The 27,960-nt window shown below is 47.7% G+C and overlaps 1 protein-coding gene across 1 annotated transcript; it reads right to left on the reverse strand.

The window, feature by feature from the left end:
• Nucleotides 1-802: 802 nt before the first annotated feature.
• SIVA1 (SIVA1 apoptosis inducing factor) lies at nucleotides 803-27,674 on the reverse strand. The gene is made up of 4 exons (XM_033952459.1): nucleotides 27,442-27,674; nucleotides 26,983-27,165; nucleotides 10,663-10,819; nucleotides 803-1,003 (listed from the first exon to the last, which is right to left on the reverse strand). The coding sequence occupies exons 1-4, from the start codon at nucleotides 27,557-27,559 to the stop codon at nucleotides 961-963; spliced, it is 501 nt and encodes a 166-aa protein (XP_033808350.1). The 5' UTR covers nucleotides 27,560-27,674; the 3' UTR covers nucleotides 803-960.
• Nucleotides 27,675-27,960: the final 286 nt, after the last annotated feature.

Genomic DNA, 27,960 nt, shown 5'->3' on the forward strand with positions numbered 1-27,960 from the left:
CAAATTTTAATAAAAACTTGAAAACTTGCTAGTCAGACCAATGTGACCTCAAACCCCCACAGATGCAAAAAAAAAAAAAAGGGGGGAGGCAAAATGCTGCCGGTAGCCTGAAAGCCCCACTGAGACCCTGCTGATGCCTGCATTAAGTCCCTGCAAACGAATAGGTGAGCAAAACTTCTAGGGGTACACCGTCAGCTGCAAACCTCCAGTCTGCTTCTCCATACAGGCACAGCTTCCTCCCCACCCCCAGGAGCTCTGAGCACCAAAAGCTGCCACTGAAGAAATATACTGAGCAGATCAGAAAAGACTCCTTCCGGCTCACAATCAGAAAGAAAAACTGAAATGGAGCATCAGAGTTCTTTGCTGAAGTAAGAGGAACTGAAAGGTTGGAGTGGATTCCTTCTGCACAGCTCACAAGCATGGGGAGAATACCTTAGCATTCAGCATGACACACCTATTGCACTGGAATATTACATTACATTAGTGATTTCTATTCCGCCTTCACCTTGCGGTTCAAGGCGGATTACATAAGAATTGTTATGATAAGAAGTACACATTGTTAAGATATTAAGAAGTACTTAAGGAATAGTTTGAACATTTTCTAGTTTGCTAAGGAGTAGTTGGTAATTGCAGGAGGCAAGTCTCATTGCCCCAGATAACTGCTTGAAATTTGAGCTTGTTAGGGGGCCGAATACAAACTTTAATATATACAACCACATATACCCAGCCGCACCTCTCTTAAGGGCAGTATGGAAGAGACTTGAAATCAAGAAATGGAATTCAAATTTTTTGTACAAAAGTTTTATTTAAATTTTCACAATACAATTTTAAAAAGTCAAACATAAAAGAATCAATATATACACATACAATCACTAACATAGTACTTAAAAAAAAAAAAAAAAAAAAGACAGACACTACATCAGCATAGTCCAGTGCAGCAGCCTGTTTCAGATGATCCTTTTATATTTCATACATAGTGCAGTTGTAGCACAATAACCTCTCACTGGCAAGGAAAGAAAAAAATATTTTTACACAACTAGAAATAAACAATTCCATGCTTCATATCTTATAGAAAAATAAAGTGATATGAAAGTTTTTGCTCCCCCCCTTCCTGATTTCCCCCGTTATTGCATCACACTGAATAGTTTCTGATCTTAAAAAACCTAGCCAAAGAACCTGATCAAATAATCCCCCCTTTTTAATAAAGTGTATTGCATTTTTAGCGCTTGCCGCAGCGGTAACAAATCTGACGCTCAACGAATTCCTATGAGCATTGGAGCTGTTACCACCATAGCTGGCGCTAAAAAACATGCTAAACTTTTGAAAAAGGGTGGCAGGAAGGGAGGGGAAGTTAACATCCATATTATCCAAGTGGGAAATCCAACTTAACTGATTGCACCACCTTCAGCAGCAGTAATTGCAATCAAATGTTTCTTATAATTGAAAGCAGTTTAATTTAAACTAGTTTTTTGTATCCATTTTTAATTTTATTATGTGTATTTAATCAATTTTTGTTTAATTTCCAGAAACTATTTACATGTTTAAATAGCTAACTCAATGTGACTTGTGGTAAAGTATTTAATATACACTTTTTATGCTTTAGTTCTCGTTTTAAAGGCCATTTATATTTTTTGTTGCTAATTGATCTACTGCCTTGACAATCTCATCACACCTAGATTGTAGAAGATCCTGAAGCAGGTATTACACCAAAATATGAGTCAGGTTTTTAATATTTAGTATTTCCAATCAGATTCATTATAGACTGATGGAATTTTTCTCAGCATGATTTATGGATTCTGGCAAATATATACACAGATTTTTGGGCCACTTTTATATTTGGGTCAGCACTGAACCGCCACCCTTCCCAAACCAGTTGCAGGCCTTTGCTGGGTCTGCAGTAAGACCTGGTAGTCCAGTGGTGGGCTGGGACAGAAGTGATCCCTCTCGTCTCCTGCCCCAGCCAAGTTTAATAATTTCTCTACCTCCTCCCCCTCCAACGTATCTTTTAAATCCCTGGTGGACCAGGGATGGGTCGGGACAGGAGAGATTCTTCAGTCTCCTGTCCCAGCCAACTTTAGACAACTTATCTTGCTCCCGCACCCTCCGCCTACCTGTTAAGTTGCTGATGGTCCAGTGGTGAACCACAGTATAAGCGACCTTCCTTCGCTCCTGCCCATGCAGAGCCACTTGCTAATTGGTTTCCAGGAGTTCTCGCAGTCCCGTGAACTCGCAGTAATCAATTAGCAAGTGGCTCTGCGTGGGCAGGAGCGAAGGAAGATTGCTCCTGCCATGGTTCACCACTGGACCACCAGGAACTTAACAGGTATGCGGAGCATGCAGGAGCGAGATAAAAGTTGTCTAAAGTCAGCAGGAACAGGAAACTGAAGGAATCACTCCTGTCCCGGCCCACAAGGGATTTAAAAGATACATGGGGGGCAGTTAAGGGGGGTGGCGGGAGGGAGATAAAAATTGTTAAAAGTTGGCTGGAGCAGGAGATGGGAGAAATCCCTCCTGTCCTGGCCCACCAGGACTTATGTTAGACCTGGTGGAGGCTTGTAAGGCATCGGGAGGGAGGGGAGACAGGGTACAGAGACCAGCAGGGGAGGGAGGGGGCTGGGTGCAGAGCCTGGCAGGGCACTGCACTTGAAATATTCAGTCAACCTTTTTTCCTCTTTTTTTGGGGGGGGAGGGGAAGGTTCTCATTTTATATTCGAGTATATACGGTATGTTTTTAGATACAAAAATTTGATGCAATTAAAGTATCTATACAGATTGCTGTTTGTATTGTATATTGTTTCTATAATTGGGTATTACTTTGTGTTGTCTTCTATAATTAAACATCAGTTTTACACATTCTTCTTTAGCAATCTTAGCCCACCCTTTGCAGAGTAGCTTTAATCCATGCACATAAACCTAAGAGAACCTGCTTGTTTTAGGTCCTGCCAGAGCATCTCTAATGGATCAAGCCAGGACAGGTTAGGCCAATCCAAACCTTTACACCTAAATGGCTTATGAGAAACAAAATTAGATTTGATTTTGTACGAATCCGACATTAAGTCAGATGTTTGTAAAACAGAGACTGCCTTTATTGTAAACCGCTTTGGGTCACTCTTCATGAAAAGGGTATGCATGCATGTATGTAGCTAAACATAGTGGGACCTGTTGTCCAAAGAGTTCCACTTTTGACTTATCTGTAGATAGAACATTAGTAAAAAAAAGAAAAAAAATGGGGGGGGGGAGGTAGAAAGAATCATCCAGGTATATTTTGGAAGTTTGTGAAATAAGCATTAATGTTACTTTTAGATATCAACCGGTTCTAGCTTGCTACTCTCCCATTAATCCCATTTTGCCCAGTCTTACTGTGGAATCAACACCAACTTAGCCGAGACTAAGCTGGCCTGCAGTTCTTGGGATATTTTGCTACTTCCCAGGTATGTTGCCACAGCATGCCACTCTTGGGGAAGATTCACCACTGTTCCAAGACTCTTCCTTAATGCTCCTTCTAGTTTGGTGAAATCTCAGCTTTAGAAATAGCTTTTTAACTTGAAAATGTGTGGTGACTACTTCACTCCTACAACATGGCTGGCTGGAATCTAGCTGTGTTCAAGCAGCTGATGCTGAATTAAAGTTGGTCAATTGGTTAAGGAAGGCAGAGTTAGTATTTTACATGGGCAATATAGCTGCTGGATACAATTTGTTCCTTAAAGTATTTTTTATTTATTTTATTTTTAGTATTTACATACCACTTAGTCTAAGTCAGAGGTCTCAAAGTCGCTCCTTGAGGGCCGCAATCCAGTCGGGTTTTCCCCAATGAATATGCATGAGATCTATGTGCATGCACTACTTTCAATGCATATTCATTGGGGAAATTCTGAAAACTGACTGGATTGTGGCCCTCAAGAAGGGACTTTGAGATCCCTGGTCTAAGTAGTTTAAATTCAGGTACTCAAAGCATTTTTCCCCTGTCCCGATGGGCTCACATTCTATCTAATGTACCTGGGGCAATGGGGAAATACGTGACTTGACCAGGGTCACAAGAAGCAGCAAGGTATTTGAATCCACCACATCAGGGTGCTAAGGCTGTAGCTCAAACCACTGTACCATACACTCCACACGCTGTATTGTATTTATTCAGGTTGCCTCTATTTTGTTTAGAAACAGAACCATTCAGTGCAAAATATGCAATTGGAAAAAAGTCATGAGAAGCACAAAATCATCACATCACTTTAAACCTAGAGGTCATCGATTGTAACACCAAATGCATTCTATCATGACTTCAGTAATTTTGTCTTGCTGCAAAAGCACAGTTACTTACCGTAACAGGTGTTATCCAGGGACAGCAGGTAGATATTCTCAACATATGGGTGACGTCATCCACAGAGCCCCAATGCCGACAGCTTCACAAGCAGACTTGCTTAAAGAATTTTTAGAAAGTTTGTGACTGCTGCACCGCACATGCGCGAGTGCCTTCCAGCCCAGCATAGGGCATGCGTCTCCTCAGTTCAGAGAGCTAGCTAAGAAGCCAACCAGGGGAGGTGGGTGGGTTGTGAGAATAGCTGCCTGCTGTCCCTGGATAACACCTGTTACGTTAAGTAACTGTGCTTTATCCCAGGGCAAGCAGGCAGCATATTCTCAACATATGGGTAACCTCCAAGCAAATCAGAATGGGATGGTGGGAGTGTTGGCAATTCAGGAGAATAAATTCTGTAATACTGCCTGGCCAAAGTGGCCATCCCATCTGGAAAAAGAATCCAGACAATAATGAGAGGTGAATGTATGAACCCAGGACCAAGTGGCAGTTTTGCAGATTTCCTCAATAGGAGTAGATCTAAGGAAAACTACAGATGCTGCCATGGCTCTAACTTTATGGGCTGTGACTCGACCCTCTAGATGTAGTCCAGCCTGAGCATAGCAAAGAGAAATGCAAGCAGCCAACCAGTTGGAGATGGTGCGCTTGGAAACTGGATGTCCCAACTTGTTTGGATCAAAGGAGACAAAAAGTTGAGAAGATCTCTGTGGCTTAGTCCTTTGCAAGTAGAAAGCCAAAGCACGCTTACAGTCCAGAGTATGAAGAGCTGTATCTCCAGGATGAGAATGAGGCTTTGGAAAAAAAACACTGGAAGAACAATGGATTGAATGAGATGAAATTCTGAAACCACTTTAGGTAAGAATTTTGGATGAGTACGGAGGACCACCTTGTCATGATGGAATACTGTAAAAGGTTGATCTGCCACTAAAGCTTGTAGCTCACTGACTTGTCTAGCAGAGATGAGCGCAATGAGAAAAACCACTTTCCAAGTGAGATATTTCAACTGAACCGAATCTATTGGTTTGAATGGAGGCTTCATCAATTGATTAAGAACAAGATTGAAATCCTAAACCACTGGAGGCGGCTTGAGAGGTGGTTTGATATTGGAAAGTCCTTTCATAAATCTGGAAACCACATGATGAGCAGAAAGGGGTTTCCCTTCGATAGGCTGATGAAAAGCAGCAATTAAATTCAGATGGACTCTAATAGATGTGGATTTGAGGCCAGAGTGAGATAAGTGCAGCAGGTAATCTAAAATTGAAGACAAGGAGGTAGATTGCAGCTCCTTGTGATGAGTAGTACACCAAGTAGAAAATCTAGTCTATTTCTGGGTGTAACACTGTCTAGTGGACGGATTCTTGGAAGCCTCTAGAACAGGGATGTCCCACCTTTTTGCTTCCCTGGGCCACATTGGCCCCAAAAAAAATGTTTCTGGGGCCGCACAAACGTGAAAACGCTCCAGCAAGACAGAGGAGGGAGCCGGCAAGATGGTAAACACCCGGGGGCAGCACAAAATACTTCACGGGGCCGCAGGTTGGACACCCCTGCTCTAGAATGTCCTGTACAGAGTGAGAGAACTGTAGAGTGGCAGTTAGGCTGTTAAGTGTAGAGACTGCAAGTTGGGATGAAGTAGAGTCTCCTAAGCAGAGAAGGAAATACTGGTAAAAGCAGAGGTTCCCTGGTGCTGAGTTGAAGTAGAAGGGAGTACCATGGTTGTCTGGGCCACCGAGGAGCTATCAGAATCATGGTGGCGTGCTCTGTCTTAGTTTGACAAGAGTCTTGAGAATCAGAGGCAATGGCAGGAACACAGAGAAACTGATTCGTCCATTCCAGAAGGAAAGCATCTGCCACGAGGCGATGAGAAGAGTATATCCAAGAGCAGAACTGAGGCAGCTTGTTCTGGGAAGACACAGAGGCGAGCAAAAATGTGATGTAGAGGTGAGGAATTGAGTGTCCATTGAGCAAAAATGTGATGTAGAGGCGAGAAATTGAGTGTCCTTCGTGAGGTTGTAGAAGACTCCTCAATTTGTCCGCCAGACAGTTTTGCTGCCCTTGGATGTAGACAGCTCTGACGAAGGTATTATGAAGGATTGCCCAATTCCAAAGCTTCAAAGCTTCTTGACAAAAAGAGAGAGATCCTGTTCCTCCCTACTTGTTGACATAATACATGGCGACTTGGTTGTCTGTGCGAATGAAGAAGATGCTGAAAAGCTTTGAGAGCATTGAAGATCACTCTGAGTTCCAACAGATTGATGCAACATTGACGATCCATGCTGGATCAATGGCCTTGAGTACGGACACCATCGAGATGAGCCCCCCCAAGTGTAGGTTGAAGAATCTGTCATGAGAATCTTTTGATGAGGGGGCATGTGAAATAGCAAACCTCTGTTAAAGATTGATAGAGAGCATCCACCAGTGGAGAGATTGTCTCAAAGAAGGAGTTACTGTAATGTGTTGAGAGAGTGGGTCGCAAGCTTGCTGCCACTGAGATGCCAGGGTTCACTGAGGGATTCTGAGGTGAAGTCTGGCAAAAGGAGTCGCGTGAACTGTAGAAGCCATGTGACCGAGTACCACCATCATTTGGCTTGCAGAGATTGACTTGAGGGAAGACACTTGTTGCCAAAGGTGAATGAGAGTATCCTGACGTGACTGAGGCAGGAATGCTCCAAGTTGAACAGCGTCCAGTATGGCTCCAATAAACTGTAGTGTTTGAGAAGGACATAACTGGAACTTTGGAAAATTGATTTCGAACCCCAGACTTTGGAGAAACATAATAGTCCGTTGGGTTGCTACAATAACCTCTTGAGACGATGCTTTGATGAGCCAGTCCTCCAGGTATGGAAAGACTTGAAGGCCCTGCGTCCGCAGGGCTGCAGCCACCACCACCAGGCACTTCGTGAAGAGTCTTGGAGATGAGGCAAGGCCGAAAGGAAGGACCCGGCACTGAAGATGGAAATTCCCCACCCGAAATCTCAGGAATCTGCGAGAGGCTGGATGAATTGGGATACAAGTATAAGCCTCCTTGAGATCTAGAGAGCATAACCAATCACCTTGATCCATCAGGGGATACAGTGTTGGAAGAGAGAGCATGCAAAACTTTTCTTTTGACAAGAAATTTGTTGAGAGCTCCGAGGTCCACGATAGGTCGCAAATCTCCCGTCTTCTTTGGGACTAGAAAATAATGGGAATAAAAGCCCGTGTCCCATTGGGTCAAGGGAACTTCCGCAACAGCTCGGAGGCGAAGAAGAGCCTGAGCTTCCCGAAGAAGGAGAAGTTGTGACATGCTGGAAGGAAACTCTTGGAGGGAGATCTGGTGGAACTTTAAGAAATTGAAGTGAGTAACCCTCCCGAATGATGGCGAGAACCCAGAGGTCTGATGTAATCTGCTCCCATTTTGGTAAAAATGATGGAGCCGACCTCCTATGGGAAGAAGAGAAGTCTGATGGATATAGGTGGACGTTATGCTCAGACTTAGATTGTCAAAAAGACTGTGCTGGCTTAGCTGCAGCAGGAATCTGGGGTTTTTGTTGACGCTGCTGCTGTGGCTGTTTCCTAGGTAGAGACCTGGAGAAAGCTGGAGTGGATTTCTGTGGATATCAATGTGGAGGTGCCGCCTTAGGTCAAATCAAAGAGGCAAAGGACCTCATGCTCTGAGAGACGCTTAGTGGCAGCCTCAATGGAGTTGTCAAAAGCTCATTACCTTGGCACGGTAAATTGGATAGACGATCTTGCAAGTTAGGGTTCATGTCTACAATGCATAGACAAGCCAGACGATGCATTGCTACAGCAAAAGCAGTGACCCGAGATGACATTTCAAAGGCATAAGTGGCTTGAAGCATGAAGATGTATTCGAGAGAAGGTCTGCTGAAGTTGTTGGAACGCAGGCAATCGGTGTTCAGCCAGATCAGGAAAGAAGTAGGGCATGGTCTTAATGCAGTACTTTAGATAGGATGTGAACATGAAGTTGTAATTCAAGATCCTGTTTGCCATCATGGAATTCTGATAAAGATGGCATCCAAATTTATCCATCGCGCGGCCCTCTCTGTCTGGAAGAACAGCAGCATAAAACTTGGTGGGGTTAGATTTTTTAAAGAGATGATTCCACCACTAAGGATTGGTGAGACAATTGCGGCATCTCAAACCCTTTACAAGGAACCGTGCAGTAATTAGATTCCATTTTAGAGGGGATAGCTGGACTTGAATAAGGAGTTTCAAGATTCCTGAGAAAAGTTTGTTTCAAAACAGGATTCATAGGTAATCTCATAGTATCCTTTGGCAGATGAGGCAATTCCATTTCAGCCGAATATTCATGAGTATACTTAGACTCAGATTGAAAATCAATCTGAAGAGCCTTACTCATATCAAAAATGAATCTTGAAAAAGATGTGGATTTTGAAGCCAAAGACTCCTCAGGAGAAGTGGAGCGAGACCTAGGCGCCGCTGAGTAAGATGGAGAAGCCTCCCTGGAGTACTGAGAAGGAATGTCTGTATCCAACATAAGAGTCACGGAAGAAGCTCCGCTGTGTGATATAGGCGGAGTGAGAGAGTGCTTACGTTTAAGAAGCCTCAATGGAGAAGTCCCAGGAGTATGAGGAAATGAGAGCCTCGTAGAGACAGGCGAAGGAGGATCCCTCCTACATGGTCTCGAGAGAGGAATCTGGGACCTTGATGTGCCTCGAGGTGGAGAAGCACAAGGCGTTGAAAGCTTCGGAGTTCGAGACCTATGCCTGGGAAGGGATTTCGATGGGCCTCGACGAACGAGGCATAGGAGACTCTGTACTCTTCCAAGGAAACTCTTTAGTCTTCTTTGAAGCGAGGTGCCTCGAGGACGAGGAGTGTTTCGAGTGAGACCTCGAACGAGGCTCGTCCCCCACGTCTCAAACAGGGTGAGTAGCTGGAGACTCAGGCCGGGAAGGACGAGGCGAGGAGTCACTGGAGGACAATGGTCGAGACCGATGAGGTTTTGCTCGAGGTGCCTCGACAGAATGCTCAGGCTGGCTCGCAGAAAGCAGGGTTGAGGCAGGGGCAAGCTTGGCCAAAACAGTGGTAAGCTGTGTGGTCAGTATGGCTTGAAGTATATCCTGGAAAACAAGCACCGAGACCAATGACTCTGGTCTGGAAGGTGCAGCAGTGCGCTCCATTGAGGGCAACCTCGAAGATGAGTATTCTCTATGTTTGGAGGCATGCTTAGGAGGAGGTCTCGTAGAGGCCAGCACGACTGCACTTGTTGCCTGGATTGCCTGAGATTCAGCTGGAGGCTTCTTAGGTACGTACCTGCGGAGGAAAGAGGAGACTTGCCTGAGGTCGAGATCTTTAGAGGCACAGCAGACGAGGCCTTCGAGGACAAGGGCGACTTGCTCGAGGTTGAGGACTTGGAGGATGAAGCCGCAACAGGGGTCGAGGCAGAGGCCGAGGTCTTTTCTGCAGACTGCCCCATAGGACCAAAGAGCTCGAGGATCTTGGCACGACACCTCCAGAGAGCTCATTTTTGAAGAATAGCACAGCACGGGGAACACTCGGAACAATGTTCAGGCCCCGAGCACTTGATACACCAATGATGGGGGTCAGTGAGAGAAATAGCCTGATTACATTGGCTACACTTCTTGAACCTGGTAAGAGGCCGGGACATAGGAAAAGACACGGCCGCAAACAAACGAGGGCCGGCGGCAAGGCCTGAGCCCAAGCCCCGCCGGACTGAAACCGATGGGAAAAAATATAAAATTTAAAAAACAAACAAAAAAAAAAAGATACGCGACGCATAGCGACTAGAAAAGGAACAAAATAAATAAAAAGAGAAAGCCGCGGTACGAGAAGGCAACTCAAAAATCGGAAAAGCTGAGAAAACAGGTGCTTCTGGCTCCGTGGAAAACTGAAAACCGAGGTACCCCACAGGAGACGCACGACCTACGTTCCGCGGGAAGGCACTCGCGCATGCGCAGTGCAGCACTCAAACTCTTTGAAGATTCTACAAGCAAGTCTGCTTGCAAGGTTGTCCACTTTGGGGCTCCATGGATGACATCACCCCACATGTTGAGAATATGCTGCCTGCTTGTCCTGGGATAATCTATTAAACATTTGTTATATTTATGGCCACTGAAATGTATCAAGTTTGCTCACCATGTTTAGAGAACAGTGTATGTGAAGAAGTGCAGTGGACCAGATCCTGGGGAGTTGTTTTCAGGTCCTACTGCAGCTCCTTGTGACCCTGAGCAAGTCTCTTAACCCTCTATTTTCAGGTACAGATTTGTTAGTCCATTGGGGACAGTGAAAGTACCTGTATATAACGTGTACAGTGCTGCATATGTCTAGTAGTGCTATACAATGATGCAAACTTTAAAAATTTGGACACTTACTCAACTGAACAAAAGGAACAAGTGCTTCTATTACAGCAGCTGCAGAGTTTTCTGCAATTCTGACACACAAATCTTTCACATTGACTGCATGCTTCTTTTTCACCAACTGATCGTATACAGGAACTGCAAGCTTTGGAAACGCCAACTGGTAAAACAGCTATGGAAACAAACAAGACAAACTGAATGCCAGATTATTAGCAGCTATGTTCTGGCAAGAACAATTCACATCTCAATTGTACATATGGTACATATAAACAGAGTTAGCAGCGTAAGGCTGGAGTAGCATAAGTGACAAGCATGTGGCAACTTTTGGACCAAGCATGTGGCAACTTTTGGACCAATCACTTTGAGGGGTTAACTTAAAGGGCCTATATCCACTTGCAGTGGAAGAATAGTTCATTAAGAACACATTACAAAAATGTGAAAACAGCCAAAAAGCAAAAAGTTTCCCATTTGTTTCTTTCTGTTGTCTTTATACGAGGGTCATTTCATAAATGCTGCACACTTTTTTTTTTAATTTACATGTTTTTATTTTTTTTCAAGTATTTCTTTACAGTCCTTCAATATAGTCGCCCCGCTTTGCAATGACCGAGTCCCAACATCTGGGGAGCTTCCTCACTTCCTACTCTCTCCTCTTTTACTCTACCCTTCCTCTCCCTCTTACCTATCCACCTCCCCTCTCTCCCTCCTCTTTCTCTCCCCTCTAACCTCTCTTTACAGTCGCCTTGAGCCGCATAGGTGTGAGCGACGCACAAATAGAAGATTAGATTAAATTATTCCATCCAAGACACCGTTTTAGTTCAGTTGCCAAATGGCTCAGGTACCGGCGGAAGAAAGCTCTTCCAGAGATGCAAAACAATGTCTACCCATAGGTTGTTTCACCATTGGAAAAAGGTCAAAGTCTGGTGGTCTCATGCCTGGACTGTAGGGAGCTTGAAGCCGTATTCGTGTAGTTTGTCAATGACATTTCCTATGTACAGGCAAGCGTTGTTGTGACAAATGAGTGGCTCAGCCAAGAACAACTGAGGTCTATTTTGTGCATTTTTCTGCGCATGTTTTGTGAAAAATCACGCTAATACACTGCTGTTAACACTGCTGCCACATGGAACTTTGTGATGATGATGCCTTCATGATCATAAGCAAAAGATCGTCATTTGTTTGACTTCTGATTAAGCTCATCGAAAATTTTTTGGTTGTGGAGAAGATACAGCTCTCTACTCGTCATTGAAAAACTACGCAAATACAGCTAGGAGGTGTTACCTCATGCTCCCTACAGTCCAGACATGAGTCCACCAGACTTTGACCTTTTTCCAAAGTTGAAACAACCTATGCATGGACATCGTTTTGCATCTCTGGAAGAGCTTTCTTCCACTGGTACCTGAACCATTTGGCAACTAAAAAAACAGTGTCTTGGATGGAATAATGAAGCTTCCCGGACGTTGAGACTCGATCATTGCAAAGCAGGGAGACTATATTGAAGGACTGTAAAGAAATACTTGAAATAAATAAATAAATAAATAAATAAAACATGTAAATTTTAAAAATAGTGTGCATTATTTATGAAATGACCGTCGTATCTAATGATTTGTTTTTCATAAACTTTTAAGCAGCAACAGCACTAATTTAATAAGCTTTATAAACAGATTTTATGCAACTTAAAGCACAGTTACTTACCATAACAGGCGTTATCCAGGGACAGCAGGCAGATATTCTCTACATGTGGGTGACATCATCCACGGAGCCCCGTCATGGACAGCTTTTCAAGCAAACTTGATTGAAGATCTCAAAGTTTGCTAGTGCTGCACCACGCATGCGTGTGCCTTCCCGCTCCACTAGAGGGCGCGTCTCCTCCTCGTGGTCTTCAGTTCAGATAGCTAGCAAAGAAGCCAGCCCGGGGAGGTGGGAGGGTTGCGAGAATATCTGCCTGCTGTCCCTGGCTAACACCTATTACGGTAAGTAACTGTGCTTTATCCCAGGACAAGCAGGCAGCATATTTTCTACATGTGGGTGACCTCCAAGCTAACCAAAGGGGACGGAGGGAGAGTTGGCAATTTAGGAGAACAGATTACGCAAAACCGATTGGCCAAACTAGCTGTTGCGTCTGGAAAAAACATCCAGACAGTAGTGAGAGGTGAAAGTATGAACCAAAGACCAAGTGGTGGCCTTGCAGATCTCCTCAAAAGGCGTGGACCTGAGGAAAGCGACAGACGCTGCCATCACTCAGACTTTATGCTCCATGACCCGACCGTGCAGCGAGAGACCAGCCTGACCATAGCAGAAGGAAATACAAGCAGCCAACCAGTTTGACAAGGTGCGCTTGGAGACAGGACGCCCCAACCGATTAGGATCAAAGGACAAGAAAAGTTGAACAACCTTCTGGTAAGACTGGGTCCGTTAGAGATAAAAAGCCAACGCCCTCTTACAGTCAAGAGTATGAAGCACCACCTCTCCCGGATGAGAATGGGGCTTAGGAAAAAACACCGGAAGGACAATAGACTGATTAAGGTGGAATTCCAAAACTACCTTAGGCAAGAACCTAGAATGAGTACGCATGACCACCTTGTTTTGATGAAAGACAGTAAAAGGTGGGTCCGCAATTAGAGCCTATAGCTCACCGACTCTGCGAGCAGACCCGAGAGCAATCAGGAACACCACTTTCCAAGTAAGGAACTTCTTCAGAGGAACCTTATCAATGGGTTCAAAAGGAGGCTTCATCAGTTGAGCGAGAACCACATTCAGATTCCAAACCACAGGGGAAGGCTTGAGAGGAGGATGGACATTCAAGAGGCCCCTCATGAAGCGAGAAACCAGCGGGTGGACTGCAAGCGATTTCCCATCAAGCTGCCGATGAAAGGCAGCAATCGCATGGACTAATACAATTCGTCTTGAGGCCAGACCTAGACAAATGAAGAAAATAATCTAGGACTGAGGACAAGGAGGCAGAGGCTCTACGTCAGGGGTGTCCAATACGTCGATCGCGATCGACAGGTCATTCGCTCAGGCGACCCCAGAGCGGGTTCCCTTCTTCCCTTCTCTTTTTCCCCTCCTGACTGGCCTGCCTCTTGAAGAACGCCGGCCAATCAGAGTGCTGGCAGGGTGGGGTGAAGGTCGGTGAGGGATAGAGCTCAGCGCACCACAAGAAACAGAAGGCCTGTTGATTGAGGTAAGAGCCGAGGCCTAGTGCTGCCCGATAAACAATTTTAAAACCCCAAAAATCGGCTTCCCAATCAGTGGCGTACCGGGGGAGGGGGGGCGGTCCGCCCCAGGTGCACGGCCATCCGGGTCCTCCTGCCCTTCCTTTTCCTTGGTCTGCGCTCGGGGCTCGCACCTGCCTGGTCCTATGCCGCCCCCCAAATGGTGCTGGTTATCGTGCGACTCGCGAGAGTTGACAGCACCATTCGAGCGGCGGCGCAGGACCAGGCAGGCGCGAGCCCCGAGCGCGGACCAGGGGAAAGGAAGGGCAGGATGACCCAGACCTGGCTGGCTGTGCAACCCTCCAAGCCGTGCACCCGGGGCGGACCGCTGCCCCCTTCTAAATCCATTGTGCTTGTATAGGTTCCACTAGAACTTTTTCCCTTTTGGCCCCCTTCCCCTTGAACTATGACCCATCTTCCCCTCTACACTGAAGTATCTTTTATTCGGTTCCACTAACGAGCATTGTGACACATGGGGCAGTTCTTGGAGGTATGTTTCTTCTGTATTTCTTTGTTTTCCTGTGCCTAAATATTCTATTAATTTAATTTCCTTGTTCCTGTGGGGATCTCCAAAGAGGATGAATGGGAGACGGCCGGTGGCAGATGGTACTTTAGCAATTCTTGCAGGTTGCCATAGGCCTCAGGAGCTGTCTTCCCTCTGCCATGGTCCTGCCCCTCCTCTGAGTCAGAGACAGGATTGGGGCAGAGGGAAGACAGCTCCTGAGGCCTATGGCAACCTGCAAAGATCACTAAAGTACCAGCGATCCTCTCTGCAGACTGCTCCCTGCTGGAATTAGGTAAATGGATGTGGGGAGGACAGGCTTTCGGGAGGGGGGAATGCTGTCCTTCAAGGGGTAGTGCAGGCCTTCAGGGGGGGAGTCAACCTTCGGTGGGGGGTCAGGCCTTCGGGGGGGGCCCTGGTGTAGAAGTACATGGAGGGAGGGAGGGAGAGAAGGGGGTTCAAAGAGACATGCATAAGCCAGACTTTGGGGAAAAGAAATAATGGGTCTTTAAAACAGAGGAGAGGGAGAGAGATGGTGGACAATGGGATTTAGGGTGGGAAGGAACAGACAGGGAAGAAGTTGGACACAAGGGATGGTATGGAGGGGGAATAGAGATACTGGATAGGAAGGTAATTGGGAAGAGAAAGGGAGAGATGGTGGACCCTGGGGTGGTGAGGAAGGAAGGCGAGATGCTGGATGAAAGGGTAGTTAAGAAAAGGTGGATCTGTGGAGGGAGACTAAAAAAAAGAAAGATGCCAGACCTCCTGGGGAGGGAAGGAAAACAGAAGGGTTGGACAGAGATGGAAGATGGATGGTTAGCATGGTGAAAGAAGAAAACAACAAATGGGCAGGAGACTCTGGCAAGTGAGTTATCAGAAGACAACCAGAGTCTGGGACCAACATGATCTGAATAATGACCAGACGACAACCAGAGTCTGGGACCAACATGATCTGAATAATGACCAGACAACAAAAGGTAGAAAAAATAATTTCATTTTCTATTTTGTGATTACAATATGTCAAATTTGAAATGTGTATCTTGCCAGAGGTGGTGTTAGACTGCAAACGTAAGCTAGGATTTTACAGAGAGAGGAAAAGTCTTTTTTATTAATTTTGTTTACACCACAGTGCCAGTGTGGGTAGGAGAGGGCAAAGGGGGTGAAGAGGCTATAAAATAAACCCAACAGGATGTTTGAAAAAAAAAAACACTCACTTGGGCAGAAAAATCAAATCAAAAAATAAATTTAGTAAGCTGAATAGAATCAAATTTTTTTTCTTGAATTGGGCAGCACTAGTTGGGAAGAGTTGCTTCAGGACATAATAAGGCCAGTCTGAAATGACACCTGCAATCAGGTGGAACATGTAGTTCGGACCCAAAAGAAAAATGAGTACAGTCTTAGACTAGAAAAAAAAGAGGAAATTATACACTCATGGTGGGATCTTAAAACACAGAAGACCCTCTTAAAATGAATTGTAGAAAAGATAAAAAGACCCAAATTAAGTTTAAAATAAATGAATAATCCAAGGTGTGAAATAAGTGATCCAAAATGTTCATGTTGGATAGTGAGCGGTGACTAAATCATGCAGTAAATTAGTAGAAGATGAATGTTGAAAATAGGAAAAAAAAGTCCAAACTTCAATGTTATATATTCAAAGAATACTACTGTGTTTCCTCGAAAATAAGACCTACCCCGAAAATAAGAACTAGTGCGTTTTTTGGGCCCAAAATTAATTAGAGACACTGTCTTATTTTTTAGTGTTTGTAATGACTAATAAATTAAGCCAATACTGGTGTTTAGATAGACGAAACACAATGATATGAATGGTTGTATTAGTTGAGAATCATGTTATCAAGCATAGATGTCTTGAAATCACTAATACAATTAATATCAAATTTTATCTGGGCTTTTTTCCCCTTATTTCTCTCTCCAGTGTGTCTGTGGATCCACTCCAGTTTGCTGTGGATCTCTTGCTGCCTTTTCCTGATCAGCTAGTTAGGAGAACTTGGAAAAACCTTAGTACAAGTGGTGCCTCACACAACGAACTTAATTGGTTCCAGGAGCAAGTTTGTTATGCGAAACGTTCGTTATGTGAAACGCGTTTTCCCATAAGAATACATGTAAAAAAAAATAATTCGTTCTGCAGCATAAAATATGCTAAGATGACATAAAAAAAGATACATTTTTGGTTATTATTTTTATTTAGATACATCTAAAAACATAATTGTTTTTTAAAACAACACACATTTTTTAAATTTAAAGACAGACTAAGTAGAGTCTAATTTTACAGTGAGAGAGGGCAGAGTCTCAGCGGCAAAAACTGGGACTTAACTGTTCATTTTTTTTTTTTTCTACCGTGTTTCCCCGATGATAAGGCAGGGCCATCAAATAAGACAGCCCCCCCCTTTTTAGAAAAAAATGTAAAATAAGGCACCCCCCCGCAAATAAGCCACCCACCGATACCTGCGCTTACCCGAATCGGGTGGTACGGTGGGTGACTCCGTGTGGTCCCTGGCACCCCCGACACGATCGGGGCAAGAGGGAGCTCAAGCCCTCTTGCCCCCCCAACTCCCCGACACGATCGGGGCAAGAGGGAGCCCAAGCCCTCTTGCCCCCCGACTCCCCGACACGATCGGGGCAAGAGGGAGCCCAAGCCCTCTTGCCCCCCCGACTCCCCGACACGATCGGGGCAAGAGGGAGCCCAAGCCCTCTTGCCCCCCCCCCCGACTCCCCGACACGATCGGGGCAAGAGGGAGCCCAAGCCCTCTTGCCCCCCGACTCCCCGACACGATCGGGGCAAGAGGGAGCCCAAGCCCTCTTGCCCCCCCGACTCCCCGACACGATCGGGGCAAGAGGGAGCCCAAGCCCTCTTGCCCCCCCGACTCCCCGACACGACCGGGGCAAGAGGGAGCCCAAGCCCTCTTGCCCCGCCGATTCCCCAACTCCCCGACAATATCGGGCCAGGAGGGAGCCCAAGTCCTCCTGGCCACGGCGACCCCCTAACCCCACCCTGCACTACATTACGGGCAGGAGGGATCCCAGGCCCTCCTGCCCTCGACGCAAACCCCCCCTCCCCCCAACGACCGCCCCCCCCAAGAACCTCCGACCGCCCCCCCAGCCGACCCGCGACCCCCCTGGCCGACCCCCACGACACCCCCAACCCCCTTCCCCGTACCTTTCTGTAGTTGGCCGGACAGACGGGAGCCAAACCCGCCTGTCCGGCAGGCAGCCAACGACGGAATGAGGCCGGATTGGCCCATCCGTCCCAAAGCTCCGCCTACTGGTGGGGCCTAAGGCGCCTGGGCCAATCAGAATAGGCCCGGGAGCCTTAGGTCCCTCCTGGGGGCAGGGCCTGAGGCACATGGTCGGGTTGGGCCCATGTGCCTCAGGCCCCGCCCCCAGGAGGGACCTAATGCTCCCGGGCCTATTCTGATTGGCCCAGGCGCCTTAGGCCCCACCAGTAGGCGGAGCTTTGGGACGGATGGGCCAATCCGGCCTCATTCCGTCGTTGGCTGCCTGCCGGACAGGCGGGTTTGGCTCCCATCTGTCCGGCCAACTACAGAAAGGTACGGGGAAGGGGGTTGGGGGTGTCGTGGGGGTCGGCCAGGGGGGTCGCGGGTCGGCTGGGGGGCGGTCGGAGGTTCTTGGGGGGGGGCGGTCGTTTGGGGGGAGGGGGGGTTTGCGTCGAGGGCAGGAGGGCCTGGGATCCCTCCTGCCCGTAATGTAGTGCAGGGTGGGGTTAGGGGGTCGCCGTGGCCAGGAGGACTTGGGCTCCCTCCTGGCCCGATCGTGTCGGGGAGTCGGGGGGGCAAGAGGGCTTGGGCTCCCTCTTGCCCCGATCGTGTCGGGGAGTCGGGGGGGCAAGAGGGCTTGGGCTCCCTCTTGCCCCGATCGTGTCGGGGAGTCGGGGGGGCAAGAGGGCTTGAGCTCCCTCTTGCCCCGATCGTGTCGGGGAGTCGGGGGGGCAAGAGGGCTTGGGCTCCCTCTTGCCCCGATCGTGTCGGGGAGTCGGGGGGGGGGCAAGAGGGAGCCAGACGGAGAGAGGGCAGTTAAGCGCAGTGCCTGCGCGGAAGGATGCAGCTCGGGCGACTTCGTTGTGTGAAACGAAGTTCGTTGTACGAATCAAGACATAAAGTTCGTTGTGCGCAGCGTTCGCTGTGCGAGGCGTCCGTTATGCGAGGCACCACTGTATATATTAAAAGCACACTTGATTCTATTTCAAGCTACTACAAAACTCCACCACACATATCAGTGTCGGAGACTGATAGTAACCTCACTAAAGACCCAAATAATCTGTTTTGATAATCTGCTGTTAAACTGCATACAGGCTAAACTGCGGGAAAATAGTTTAGCTACGGCTTTAAACTTTTGAGAATCTTGCCCCTAGTTAGCGGCTTCCAGTTTATTTATACTAAAGAACGGGTCTAAAAATGAGTGGGGGAGCTGGACCAAGTAAGAAACCAAAAATGTACTACTTCCATTCAGAATGGGAGGAGGATTTTTTTTCACAATGTCATATTCAAAGTGTGTTTGTTTGATATGCCAATCTACCATCGCTACTCCAAAGAAAGGAAATGTGGAACGACACTTTCGGACTATTCATAAAAAGTACGACACTGACTACCCACCGAAAAGCGAGCTAAGAAAAAGAAAGGTGAGGGAACTGAAATCACAGTTGTCCGGACAGTGTTCATTTTTCTCACAGCTAACCTCAAAAGCAAAGGCAGCCACTGATGCATCATTCAGGGTGAGTCATGCCATCATTAAACACAAGAAATCCTTCCAAGGTGGACAGATGATAAAAGAAGTATTTATTGAAGCAGCTAACTCATTGTTTCAGGACTTCAAAAACAATCCAGAGATATTATCTGCAGTCAAAGCTCTCCAGCTATCAAGAAACACAGTTACACGGCATTGTGAAATAATGGCCGAGGATTTGACACAGCAGCTTTGGAAGGACATTGCGGATTGTGAGTGTTTATCGCTGCAATTGGATGAGTCAACAGACTTAAGCGACACAGCACAGTTGTGCATTTTTATTCGAATGGTGTTCAAAGATATGACTTCAAAAGAGGAGCTGTTAACAATACTACCACTGAAGGGACACATGCGAGGAGAAGACATTTTTCAGTGTTTCAAAAACTTTATGGAGCAAACTCAGCTCCCAGTTTGCAAATTGGTGTCAATCACCACGGATGGTGCTCCCGCAATGGTTGGCTCCTTGAATGGATTTATTGCCAGGTGCAGGGAGGATGAGGCTTTCCCTGACTTCCTTAATTACCACTGTATAATTCACCAACAAGCATTATGCGCAAAAATGCTAAACATGAAGGAGATAATGGATGTGGCATTGAAGATCGCCTGTTCTATTCGAGCCAGATCTCTTCAAAGACGTCTGTTCCATGCGCATCTGGAGGAAGCTGACTGCGACCATCTTGAATTGTTACTACACACTGATGTGAGATGGCTCAGTAGGGGGAAATTCCTGCAGAGATTTTGAGAGCTATGTCCGGAGATAAAGGAGTCGCTCAACATGCAGAATTCAACCAACTAAATGACAACCAGTGGCTGCTAGACTTGGCATTTTTAACCGATCTGACCAACATGTTGAATGATCTCAATGTAGAGCTGCAAAGAAAAGACAAAACTATGATCAAATTGATCAGGTCAGTTAATGCTTTCAAAGGAAAGATGAAACATCTGTCTCAAAGCTGCAGCGCCATGATTTTGGAAACTTTCAAAACCTCGCATCAGAGCTGGAGATGCAGCAAAAGGCTTGTGCGCAACTCGACAGTGACCGCTACACTCAGCAGATTGACAATTGTCTTTCAGAGTTTGACAGATGCTTTCAAGACTTTGCTTTACTCGAGCCAGTTGCTACATTTATGTGCTACCCATTTCGGCAAGATTTGAGGTTGATTTACTTGCATCAAAAATTGCAATGCTGTTTCATCTGAATTTGTCTGGAGTGGAGGAGGAGATTTTCATACTACAGGCTGACATTGAGCTGAAGTCTAGGGCTCATGAACAGTTCTGGAACTTAATCCCTGAGGAAAAGTACCCAAACATGAAGAAATGTGCTACCTTCTTGACTGCATTATTCGGTTCAATTTATTTATGCGAGTCAGCCTTTTCCCACATAAAGATTATTAAGTCCAAATACCGTTCCACCATGACTGATGATCATTTGGAAGTCTGTTTGAGGCTGGCTATCAGCAACTACTGTCCGGACTAAGCAACACTGGCTAATTCCATTCAGGCCAAGTCTTCATCAGAGTAAGGTAATGGCCAAAAATGTACAAAATTGTATTGTGCTATACATGTTCATGCTGTTTTGCAAGGTAAACAATATATATTTTAAATATAAATGAGAGGCAGTGGGTCATACTCATCGTCATTAGAGTTACTTGCTCATTTGGGGAGCTTATTTGGCTTCCTTATCACCCCATGGTCGTAGTCTCCTTGTGAATATTTTATCTTAAGGAGCCTTGTGGCCTTTTGTTTTTGCTCAGTATCAGACACTTGTCTGTTATTTATCTTTCTCTTCTTCTTCTGTTCTCTCTTTCTGTGCTGGGGGGAGGGGATTTTGGGTTCCCGGGGGTCAGAAGAGTATGGGCTCTTTGAGGTCTTACTCTGGTGATCCCGGGAATCCAAAATCCCTTCCCCCTCACCCAGAAGAGAAGCAAAGAAAGAGAGAACAGAAGAAGAAGAAGAGAAAGACAAGAAGAGAAAAATAAACAACAGACAGCGTCCAATACTGAGCAAAAGCAAAAGGCCACAAGGCTCCTTAAGATAAAATATTCACAAGGAGACTAAGACCAGTTTACCCCATGGCTCTTCCAAGTTTATTCAGCATTTTATTTTCATTTGAGCTGTATAGTCCGAATCTCTCCAGTTCCTTTGGCTGGGAGTACCTTTGCATTTATCATGGGTTGCCAACGGTACTGTTAATCTTTTGAAAGGGGGGGGGGGGTCCTGGAGGTTGGGTGGGTTGGTATGAGTAGAGGAGGTTGTCTTTTTCTCTGTGCTACTTGTGTTTGTTGGTTATTGTTGGCTTTGTATTTTTGTATTCTGTATTTGCTGTATAATAAAAAACATATTTGAACATAAATACAAAGTACACTCGGTGTGTGTGTGTGTATATGTGTATATATATATATATATATATATATATATATATATAAATAAATAAATGTTTAGCATTTTTATTGTTGGTAGATCATTTTGACTTGGTCATTTTAAAAGTAGCTCGCAAGCCCAAAAAGTGTGGGCACCCCTGCTCTACGTGGTGGGAAGCACACCACGTGGCGAATCTAGTCCACTTCTGGGAATAACACAGCCTAGTAGAAGCCTTCCGAGAAGCTTCCAGGACATCTCGCACCAACTGAGAGAACTCAAAGGAAGGAGTCAGATGGAAAGGAACCAAGCCGTCAAGTGTAGAGACGGCAGGTTGGGATGCAGGAGCGAACCCCAACTCTGAGACAGCAGAGAAGGAAAAACAGGCAGAAGTAGAGGTTCCCTGACACTGAGTTGGAGGAGCAGGGAGAACCATGGCTGCTGGGGCCACCGAGGAGCTATCAAAATCATGGTGGCGCGTACTGACTTGAGGTGCACGAGTGTTTTCAAAATCAGAGGAAAGGGAGGGAACGCGTAGAGGAACCTGCCCGTCCAATCCAGAAGGAAAGCATCCGCCTCGAGACGATCCGGGGAGTAAATCCTTGAGCAGAAGCGAGACAACTTGTGATTGAGGGGCAAAGCAAACAGATCTATCTGCGGAGTCCCCCATCGAGCAAACATCTGACGCAGAGTCAAGGAATGGAGCGACCATTCGTGCGGCTGAAGAAGGTGACTCAACTGGTCCGCCAGGCAGTTCAGTTCGCCCTGGATGTAAACCGCTCGAAGGAAGATGTTGTGGCGTAAGCCCACTCCCAAAGCCGAAGAGCTTCCCTGCAGAGAGACAGGGAAACAGTACCCCCTTGTTTGTTCACGTAATACATCGCCACCTGGTTGTCTGTGCACACCAGGACCACCCGATCCTGAAGCAAATGATGAAAAGCCACCACGGCATTGTAAATGGCCGGAGCTCCAGAAGATTGATGTGGCAGCGACGGTCCGCACTCGACCAAAGACCCTGAATCTAAGGCCGTCGAGGTGCGCCCCCCAGGCGTACGCAGAGGAAACCATCGTCAGAACCTTTTGAGGCAGGGGCAAGAGAAAGAGCAAACAACTGGAAAGACTGGAAGAGCTGGTCCACCAACGGAGCAAATGTTTCAAGGAGGGAGTCAACGCAATGTGCTGAGAAGCGGGATCCCGATCATGTCTCCACTCAGACACCAGAGTCCACTGAGGGATGCGAAGGTGCAGTCTGGCAAAGGGTGTCACATGGACTGTGGAGGCCATGTGCCCCAAGAGGATCATCATTTGCTTAGCCGAGACCAAAGCCCTCAGGGCAACCAGCCGACTGAGCTGAATGAGGGCAGCCTGCCGAGGCTGAGGCAGAAACGAACGGAGGTGAACCGTGCCCAGCACTGCCCCAATAAACTGCAGGGACTGAGAGGGGCACAACTGGAACTTTGGGAAGTTGACCTCGAAGCCCAGATGCTGAAGGAAGATAATAGTCTGACGGGTCGCTGAAATAACCCCCTCCCTCGACGGGGCTTTGATAAGCCAGTCGTCGAGGTACGGGAAAACCTGAAGTCTTCGCGACCGCAAGGCTGCCACCACCACCACGAGGCACTTCGTGAAGACCCGTGGGGACGAAGCGAGCCCGAACGGGAGGACCCGATATTGTAGACGAAGGTCTCCCACCTGAAACCGAAGGAACCTCCGGGAGGCCGGGTGGATCGGAACATGTGTGTAGGCCTCCTTCAGGTCAAGGGAACACAACTAGTCCCCCTCGTCCATCAAAGGATACAAAGTGGGAAGAGAGCGCATACGGAACCGCTCCCTGACCAGGAACTTGTTCAGCTTCCGAAGATCCAGGATAGGGCAGAGGTCCCCGGTCTTTTTAGGAACCAGAAAGTACCTGGAATAAAACCCGGAGCCCTGCTGACAAAAGGGGACCTCCTCCACCGCTCGAAAGAGAAAAAGGGCCAGAGCCTCCTGAAGAAGCAGGGGGAGCTGCACCCGGTTCGAAAGAGACTCCCCTGGGGGCCTGTCCAGAGGCAATGTCCTGAAGTTCAGGAATACCCCTCTCTGACGACAGAGAGGACCCAAGTGTCCGTTGTGATCAGCGCCCAGCAGTGAGAGAAGGCACAGAGACGGCCCCCAATAGGAAGAGAAGGGCCAAGGGTGGAGGAGGCCAGCCCCCTCCCGCTGAGACAATCAAAAGGACAGCGCCGGTTTGGCCGCTGCAGGGGTCTGAGGCTTAGGAGCCCTCTGCTGCTGTTGGCGCTGAGGAGGCCTAGAAAACGCCGTCGTCGATTTCTGTGGATAGCGACTTGGGCAGAGCGGGCTTCGCCTTGGCCTGGACCAAGGAGGCAAAGGAACGCTCATGTTCGGAGAGGTGTTTGGTGGCGGCCTCGATGGAGTCATTGAACAGCTCGTTACCCAAGCATGGAAGATTCGCCAACCGGTCCTGCAGGTTCGGGTCCATATCTACTATGCGAAGCCATGCCAGGCGACGCATGGCCACCGCAAAGGCAGAGACCCTGGAAGAAAGTTCAAAAGCATCATAGGAGGCCTGAAACATATAAAGCCGAATCTGCAAAAGAATATCCAGAAGCCGGCGAAACGGCACGGCGAGAGACTGGCAAATCATCCTGGAAGGACGGCATAGACTTAATGCACTGCTTCAGATAGGACGTGAAAGTAAAGTTATAATTCAAGACCCTGTTAGCCATCATGGAATTTTGGTACAGGCATCTGCCAAACTTATCCATAGTCCGTCTTCCCGACCCAGCGGGACAGCCATGTAGATCTTGGAAGGGTGAGACTTCTTAAGGGAAGACTCCACCAAAAAAGCTGAGCCTTCTCAAACCCCTTATAGGGGACCGTCCAGTACCGAGACTCCATTTAAGATGGAATGGCCGGTATAGCATAAGCAGTCTCCAAGTTCCTGAAAAAAGTCTGTTGCAACACCGGATTCAGGGGGAGCCGCAAGGACTCCTTAGGACAGGGGTGTCAAAGTCCCTCCTCGAGGGCCGGAATCCAGTCGGGTTTTCTGGATTTCCCCAATGAATATGCATTGAAAGCAGTGCATGCAAATAGATCTCATGCAGATTCATTGGGGAAATCCTGAAAACCCGACTGGATTCTGGCCCTCGAGGACCGACTTTGACACCTGTGCCTTAGGAGGATGGGGAAGTTCCATCTTCCTTGATATACCGGGAATCAGACTGGAGGTCCAAATGTCCTGCACAAATCTGGTGAAAGAGGAAGGTCAGCTCTCGGACTGCCCCTCAAGGGGGGGAGGCCGAGCGAGACTGCAAGGCAGAAGAAAAGGAGGGGGAAGCCTCCCTGGAGTAATGCGCCGGCACATCAGTGTCGACAAGCATGGACGTCGAGGACGCCCTGCTAAAAGAACGGGGGGGGGGGGGGGAGTCGACGACAGCCTGCGTTTAGAGGTCCCCAGAGGAGAGAACCCAGAGGAGGAGACTTCATGAAGTCGTCCCGGAGAACCCCAGAACGAAGACAACCGTCGGGAAAAAGAGGCAGAACCCCCCCCCCCCCCCGACACCGGGGCCTCACGGTGTTTCAAGTTTATTAGGATTTTATATACCGCCTATCAAGGTTATCTAAGCGGTTTTTACAATCAGGTACTCAAACATTTTCCCTCTCTGTCCCGGTAGGCTCACAATCTATCTAACGTCGCAGGCTCGGGTCGGATAAAGTCAGGTCCAAGAGCTTGAGGACCCCGTAGTGCGAGGGCCCGGCGACCTACCCCGCCTCGGGGAAGAGTCCCTGGGCTTCTTCGCAGGCCTCCGGGACGAGGGAGACAGACGCCTCAACCGGTGCCGCGACTGAGGTCGGGCATCGGGAGAAGCATGCCTCAAAGGAAGAGGAGATCGACGTACCTTGCCTCGAGAAACCTCGGGGCGACACTCAGGCTGGTCCACAATGAGCGTGGTCGAGGTCGGGGCAAGCTGAGCCAAAGCCGAAGAGAGCTGCGAGGAGATGATCGCCTTCAGCATATCCTCAAACATGGGCACCGAGACCAAGTTGGAACTGACAAGTGCAGCCGTGCACTCCACCAAAGGCGACCTCAAGGAAGAGTATTCCCTGATGGTGGAGGCACGTTTAGAGGTCTTAGAAGGTGGTTTCGTCGAGGCCGGCAGGACTACACTCACCGCCTGGACAGCCAGAGACTCCGAGGGTGGCTTCTTCTGCAACTGAACTGAACTTGAAGGAGGAAGAGGAGACTTACCCGAAGCCGAGGTCCGGGTCGCCGAGGCCTTCGAGGTCGAGGGAGACTTGCCGGGGACCGAGGTCTTCGAGGCCAATGTCAAGACCGGGGCCGAAGTGAGGTCAGCCTCCATGACGAAGAGCTCCACAATTCTGGCCCGATGCCACTGAAGAGCCCGAGGCTGGAGGGTAGCGCAACAAGGGCAAAGTCCGTAGGGTGGTCAGCATCCAGGCACAAGATACACCAGCAGTGCGGGTCTGTGATGGAAACTACCCGACCGCACTGCGTGCACTTCTTAAACCCAGGAAGAGGCCAGGACATAAGGTAAAAGAAAGGCCGCGGCCACGGCAAACCTGGAGCCCCTGGTCACCAAAGTCGAAAAATAAAAAAGTACACGAGTGGAGAAAAAAAAGTACAAAACACTGCACAGCGACTCCCAAAGTGAAAATAAAGAAGCCACGTGCAAGAAAGGCACTCAGAACACAGAGAAGAGAGACAGGGCTTTCTGGCTCCGCAGAAAACTAAGAACTGAAGACCACGAGGAGACGCGCCTTCTAGTGGTGCAGCAGTAGCAAACTTTGAGATCTTCAATCAAGTTTGCTTGAAAAGCTGTCCACGATGGGGCTCCGTGGATGACATCACCCACATGTAGAGAATATGCTGCCTGCTTGTCCTGGGATAAAGAGCATTGCTGTCTGTTATTACTGTTCTAAAGTATAGAGTCCAACATTACTAAAGTATTTAAACCTACACTTCATGCCAATACAGTACTAACATTATTCATTATGGCAAAAGCATCCACTTTATATTCTAGTATTTGCACATCTGGAATTAAAAGTTACAGCCAACACAATTTACCAATCTGACTTCATAGTCTTGTATGTAGTCTGTATAACAAGTACAAAGGAGCATTCAGCATTGTTAAGCAATAAATGATAAGTCAAGAATGTTATGGTACTCTTGTCACAAGCATTGCTCCACAGAGATTTTTTTAAAAAGTTGACGAAAACCTGTATTTCTAAAAGCATTCTCTAGTTTTCTCTCGCTTTGTTAAAGCTTTAAGGCATTACTTACAGACCTAGTCAGGGGACCAGTTAGCAAAGAGGTTGCAGGAAACACAAGACAGTTGCAGCACTAAAATTACACCCAAGCAACGTTCAGTTTGAGAGCCTATTCCTTCAACGACGCCAGCTGTAGCCAGAAAACCCGCCTTAAGTTTGCAAGTGTGCAGCGTACGAGCAGCCAGCATGGCACTACAGAGACACGAGAGCAGCACTCACAGTTCCCAAGAGCAGGCGGGCCCCTCAGTAACTTGCCGTCGCGGCCAATGCGAGTCTGTCCGTGCAGGAGTCCGAGTCCACCACTGCCACCCGCCACCTCTGCAGCGCCTCGGGCAGGGGCTCCGCTCCCTATGCCGCCCATGTAGGCCTGGGCGCCGCTGAACAGCAACCTCTTAGTTTTCTCTAGAGGAAGAGGAAAAAAAAGGGAGGACAAATGCGCATGTTGCCACATAACCTGATGTATACTATAGAAAAAGGGGGAGGGGCAGTACACATGGAATAACGCGAATTCAGAAGGGCGAAGCAGGAAGACGGGGAGGGGGTAGGGCAGCGCTCGAGATCCAGCCACTTCCCACGCGCAGCACCCGAGGAACCCCCGGCGACGTTTGCCCGAGGAGAGAAGCCAACGGCTGACGTGAGGAGAAAGAAGCAGAGCGCGAGGTAAGGGCGGGAACTCACCGAAGACCTCGCGCTTGTACATCTCCCCAAAGACGCCCTCGCAGAGCTCCTTGAGGCCCACGCGCGTCTTTAGCTGTGACGGAGCCACGTCCCCGAAGGGGTACGATCTCTTCGGCATTCTTGGAGGCTGGAGAGATCAAGGTCTACGGCCACACGGGCCTCAGCCGGCCCACACCCACTACTGACAAGAAGCGCGCCAAACAAGCTTTTTTTTTTTTTTTTTTTCCGCCCGCCCACCTCGGGTTCTCCTTTCAACCATGACCCAGATGACGTTGGTAGTGCCTGCAGTCAATCACACGGCGGGAGCGTTGCCCTGCTCCCGCCTCTTTAAACTGGCCAGTTGTTGCGAAGAGGGAGGGGGAACAGCGAGAGAGTTCTTAGGACGGTGTTGCCCATAGCCCGCTAGAATTCCGTAAATCTCTAAAAACTCTTCTATTCACTAAACATTTTGGAAAGTAATTTTTTTAAAAAACTTCCCCATTACCTTCTCTAGTTTTTATTTAATCATTGTAATTTTTT

The sequence above is a fragment of the Geotrypetes seraphini genome, chromosome 7 (assembly GCF_902459505.1).
Source record: "Geotrypetes seraphini chromosome 7, aGeoSer1.1, whole genome shotgun sequence".
NCBI lineage: Eukaryota > Metazoa > Chordata > Amphibia > Gymnophiona > Dermophiidae > Geotrypetes > Geotrypetes seraphini.

What these genes read in the sequence shown, in the direction of transcription:
- SIVA1 (XM_033952459.1), bottom strand. Translation starts at nt 27,559, where the DNA reads ATGCCGAAGAGATCGTACCCCTTCGGGGACGTGGCTCCGTCACAGCTA. An exon ending in CCCGCCTGCTCTTGGGAACT is followed by an intron (nt 10,820 to 26,982) that starts GTGAGTGCTGCT and finishes TTGTTTCCATAG; the next exon opens with CTGTTTTACCAGTTGGCGTT. An exon ending in TGTTCCTTTTGTTCAGTTGA is followed by an intron (nt 1,004 to 10,662) that starts GTAAGTGTCCAA and finishes TTTCCTTGCCAG; the next exon opens with TGAGAGGTTATTGTGCTACA.